This window comes from Perognathus longimembris, chromosome 28 (assembly GCF_023159225.1).
Source record: "Perognathus longimembris pacificus isolate PPM17 chromosome 28, ASM2315922v1, whole genome shotgun sequence".
In the NCBI taxonomy this organism is placed as follows: Eukaryota; Metazoa; Chordata; class Mammalia; order Rodentia; family Heteromyidae; genus Perognathus; species Perognathus longimembris.
In genome coordinates, this window is record NC_063188.1 from 9,720,956 (window position 1) to 9,725,694 (window position 4,739).

The 4,739-nt window shown below is 37.0% G+C and overlaps 1 protein-coding gene across 1 annotated transcript; it reads left to right on the top strand.

Annotated features, from left to right (window-relative positions):
- The first annotated feature begins 724 nt into the window (after positions 1-724).
- C28HXorf66 (chromosome 28 CXorf66 homolog) lies at positions 725-4,382 on the top strand. Its single transcript, XM_048336715.1, has 3 exons — positions 725-812; positions 2,045-2,201; positions 3,506-4,382. The coding sequence occupies exons 1-3, from the start codon at positions 725-727 to the stop codon at positions 4,380-4,382; spliced, it is 1,122 nt and encodes a 373-aa protein (XP_048192672.1).
- The last annotated feature ends 357 nt before the right edge of the window (positions 4,383-4,739 follow it).

The following is a 4,739-nucleotide window of genomic DNA, read 5'->3' on the forward strand; positions in this document are numbered from 1 at the left end:
ACTATGATATTCTCAATATCAGCCTCCCAGCTAGCTACAATTATAGGTATAAACCACTACATTTGGCTAGTACATCACTCCTCAGTCCCAATTTCTGTCTTCATTCAAGCTTCTGTAACAAAGGTTGATTGACATAAACAACAGACATTTTTCTCATACATCTGGAAACTGGAAGACCAAGATCAGAAGTCTAAATCTACCACAAGTCTGGCTGCAGCCTGCTGACTTCTCTTCACGTGGTGAAAAGGAAGAGCTATCTTTCTGACCTGTACTAATTTCATTCATGACGATTCTACCTTTATGTTCTAATTATCTCCTGATTATCCTAATACTATCACACTGGGATTTGATTTCAACACACAAGGTTTTAGGAAACACATTTAGTCCATAGCAGGCTGTAAAATATCTCCTGACTGTTTAAAAGGGAAAAATAATGTTTCAGATTCTAGAACTATCCCTATTTTCCCCTATTTTCTCAAATTTTTCCTCTGTTAATAATAAGACTGTGTTTTTTCTAGTGACTTGGACAGAGTACTTGATACGAAGGTAAAATAAATGTTTAAAACTCACCAGACACACAGAAACACATGCTTCTCCATGGTGATATTATGAGTCAGAATATGATGCGAAGTGATAGTGATGTCATAAACCCCAAACCACATAAAAAGCAGTAGCCACCTTGGCAGAAGAAACATCCCTTGGCAGAAGGGACAAATCATTGGACATGAATATTTATATTTTGTTCCTAGTTTTGTCTAGCTGGACTGTTAACTGTTCTGATACTAATCAAAGTGATACAGTGTCTGCTACAGGTATGTGCCTAACCTTAAATTTTATAAATTATAATCTATTATGTTAGTAATTCAAGGATTTAATTTGAAAACCTAGCTGTGTTTATGGGTGCTACTATTAGTACGTCTTTAAGAATTTCTAGCTCATTAGCTGATATTTTTATTTCTGTGTGGAAAACCTAAAGAAACTTCAAGCCTAAAGAGTACAGTCTTAGTATCTTCCTTCCCTCCATTTTCCCATTCAGTCTCCCAACCAAATCCTATGAATCTAGTACAGGATTTAGTGAGTAGTTAAGAGGTATTCATTTTGTTGTTGTTTTTCTGAGACAGGGTTTTGTCCAGGCTGATCTCAAGCTCATGGTCTCAAGAGACCTGCCTCAGCCTCCTGAGTAGCTGAAATTAGTAGGTATATACCATCATGCCTGACCAAATAGTATGTTTTGATGAGGATTTGTTCTTGTCACATTCTATTTTCTATCACACACAGTAACAAGTAAACTCACAAATATCCATCATGTACATATTTAAAAACTCTAGGAACTGTATTGAACAAGCTATGAGGTGGGAGTAATGCAAATAATTGTACAGATTGGCCAGATACCTCTCAGATTTGACCTGGGTATGTGATCAAGAAAATGACAGTAAAATCTTTATCAGGCTTTCAAAAATAATTGATGAAGCTGGGCACTCGTAGCTTACACCTGTAATCCTAGCTACTCAGAGGGCTGAGATCTGAAGATTTCGGTTTGAAGATAGTCAGGGTAGGAAATTCTGTGAAGTTCTTATCTCCAATTAAGTGCCAAAAAGCTGGACGTGGAGCTGTTGCTCAAGTCGCAGATCACCAGCCTTGAGCAAAAATGTTCAAGGACAACACCCAGGCCCCAAATTCAAGCCCCTAGGAGTGCCATAGACACATGAAAAATGTGACTTTAGGTTGTAGTCCTCACTGATGAAGAGATTTTTTTTTTTTTTTTGGCCAGTCCTGGGGCTTAGACTCAGGGCCTGAGCACTGTCTCTGGCTTCTTCTTGCTCAAGGCTAGCACTCTGCCACTTGAGCCACAGCGCAACTTCTGGCCATTTTCTGCATATGTGGTGCTGGGGAATTGAACCCAGGGCCTCATGTATACGAGACCAACACTCTTGCCACTGGGCCATATCCCCAGCCCATGAAGAGATATTTTGATAGAGTGGCAAACAATAATGTGGAAGGAAGCATGATTACCTAACAAATTGATGATACAATCTCTTTACAGGAACTGGAAGCACAATGCCAATGCCATCAAAAATGGATGATTTTAGGAAACGTTTACTAATTTTCATCATTGGTATTATGATAATAGCCTTTGTGTTTACATGTTTTTGTTTTCTTCATTACAATTGTATGGGAGATGATGCTCTTACCTCAGACATGTAAGTTTTACACCTTTTAAAAATTATTGTAAGGATGATGTGCAGAGGGGTTAGTTATATAATAAGTAAGGTAATGAGTACATTTCCTGTGGAACATTGTTACTCCTCCCTCATTTTTTCCCACTTTCCTTCCCAACAGCCCCCCAAGTTGTAAAGTTCATTTTCAACATATTGTGTTGTTAGTATTACTGTTGCATTGAATGCAAATAATTTTAATACTTTCAATTTTGTTTTAAATTTAAACCTTTAAGACTGTGAACCTCCACAGTAGAGGTTTCCTTATATAGATTACCTAAGATTAGATTTTGAAAGAGCCACCAACCTCTTTTGAGATACATTTACTTAAATTGCATCAATTCATCAATTCATCAAATACTTTCTCAACTTCTGCCAAAGCTCTCTTATTCAGGATTCATTTTTTTCAAATTCTTGTACTTTCCTAAACGGAATGTATTATGGAAAAAATTCAAGAAAAGGAGAGAGACAGGGAATTAGCCTTCCATTTTTTTCAGAAGCCATATAGCATTCTGGATAACCCATCATTTTAATATTTAATGATACTATTACTCTCATAACTTTAATTTTTGCCTTTCATTTTAGAGGTTTAGGGTGCTCCTTATATACTGGTATCCTAAACATTACTCAGGCTAAAGAATATGACTAAATGCAGTTCCAGTGGTTCCAATACTTTGAGAGGAGCATTGTGACTATAAATACATGCAGATAGGGCTGGGAATATGGCTTAATGGTAGAGTGCTTGCTTGCCTAGCATGCATGAAGCCCTGGGTTCGATCCTCAGTACCACATAAACAGAAAAAGCCAGAAGTGGTGCTGTGGCTCAAGTGGTAGAGTGCTGCTAGCCTTGAGCAAAAAGAAACCAGGGACAGTCCTCAGGCCCTGAGTTCAAGCCCCAGGACTAGCAAAAAAATACATGCAGATAAATAGATTACTTGATGTTATAAATCTGACAGGAAAATAACAATTTAGTCTAAGATTCTTATGATGATTTTCACATTTTTAATTAAAAATTAATTTCTGAAATAAGACAGGTTCTCTCTGTGATTGTGTTAGATATATTTTATCTATATCTAAAATACTTTTAAGTAAAAATATTTAACATAAATTCATATTTGTGACCTAAATTATACCTTTTACCACAGTCCCATTCTTATTGTTTAGTTCTTTTTTTTACAAGACCAAGAAAAGACCAAAAGTTTAAGCTGACATAGTACCCTATTGTTTCTGTTGATAGCAATATTGTTGTTTGGTTTATATTGTTACACTCCAAATTTTCTGCATTTTAGGGAAAAGAGACAAGGTATTTCAGCTATGTCATCGTATCAATCCAAAATATTAACTGATGACTTCAAGATAACAAATTCGTACAGTCTAGAAAGATACCTAATGATGTCTGCTGGAGAAATGTTAGCTCCACTTCCAGGTGAAGAAATGCTATCCCCACCATATAGTACTGAAAAGCTAATTGGGTCTCCGTGTGCACAAAATATATCCATGGCAAGTGACCACCAAGTGACAAAAAGTGACAAAAGTGACAAAAAGTCATCTAAGTCATCGAGAAAATCAACCAAGTCACATCACTCGGAAAAGTCAAATAGGACCCAGAGTCTAGAAAATACAGCAAGTATCCAGAAGGTAGACAACCCAGTCTGTCCGCATAAGCCAATCGAACAACCTCCTGTAGTTAAAACACATTCACCACCTAGGTCAGTCAAATCACCTTGCCTACCTCAATCACGAAATCAAATCTTGTCATGCAAACCATCAAGGCCAAAGAAATCGGCTAAGTTACACAAACGTTTTCATCTTAAAAAATCGTGTATACGAAATGAAGCCATGCTATCCAGACCTTTATTAGCCAAGAGATGTCACTGTTTTAAAGAAAGATGCCTTGTTTGCAACCCTTCCTCTGAATTATTGCTAACTAACATTTCTGACGCAATGAAAAGCTCTCTAAACTTTTATGTTTCAAGCAAGAGGCAGTATTATTCTGTTTACTACCCTGAGGTAGACTCCAACAATGAATCATACCAAGATAGCATGAGTAATGATGATTCGATGACATATGACTCAGATGATAGCAATGAGGAAATAATAATTTTGTGCAACACCAGATATGATGATGATGTTCCCAAACACAAGAGAAATACTTGGACTCAATGAATACAAAATCCAACCAAGAAGGATCAAAATTCTACCAACTATTTTAACTTCCACCATTTAAGCTTAGTTACAGATACAGAGAAAATCCATCTGTGATAAATATGAAGACTGCTTCTATCCATCTTGGAGGAAATGTATTCTAAAAATTAATAAAAACCATGGCATAGCATATCTGTCATTGTGTTTTGTTTTATTTTTTTGCTGGTCCTGGAGCTTGAACTCAGGACTTGGGCACTGTCCCTGAGCCTTTTTTGTGCTCAGGGCTAGTGCTCTACCACTTGAGTCACAGCAACACTTCTGGCTTTTTCAGAGTAGTTATTAGAGATAAGAGACTCGTGGACTTTCCTGCCCAGGCTG

Coding starts and splice junctions, on each gene's coding strand:
- C28HXorf66 (XM_048336715.1), top strand. CDS start 725: ATGAATATTTATATTTTGTTCCTAGTTTTGTCTAGCTGGACTGTTAAC. Junction 813..2,044: donor TGATACAGTGTCTGCTACAG/GTATGTGCCTAA, acceptor ATCTCTTTACAG/GAACTGGAAGCACAATGCCA. Junction 2,202..3,505: donor GATGCTCTTACCTCAGACAT/GTAAGTTTTACA, acceptor TCTGCATTTTAG/GGAAAAGAGACAAGGTATTT.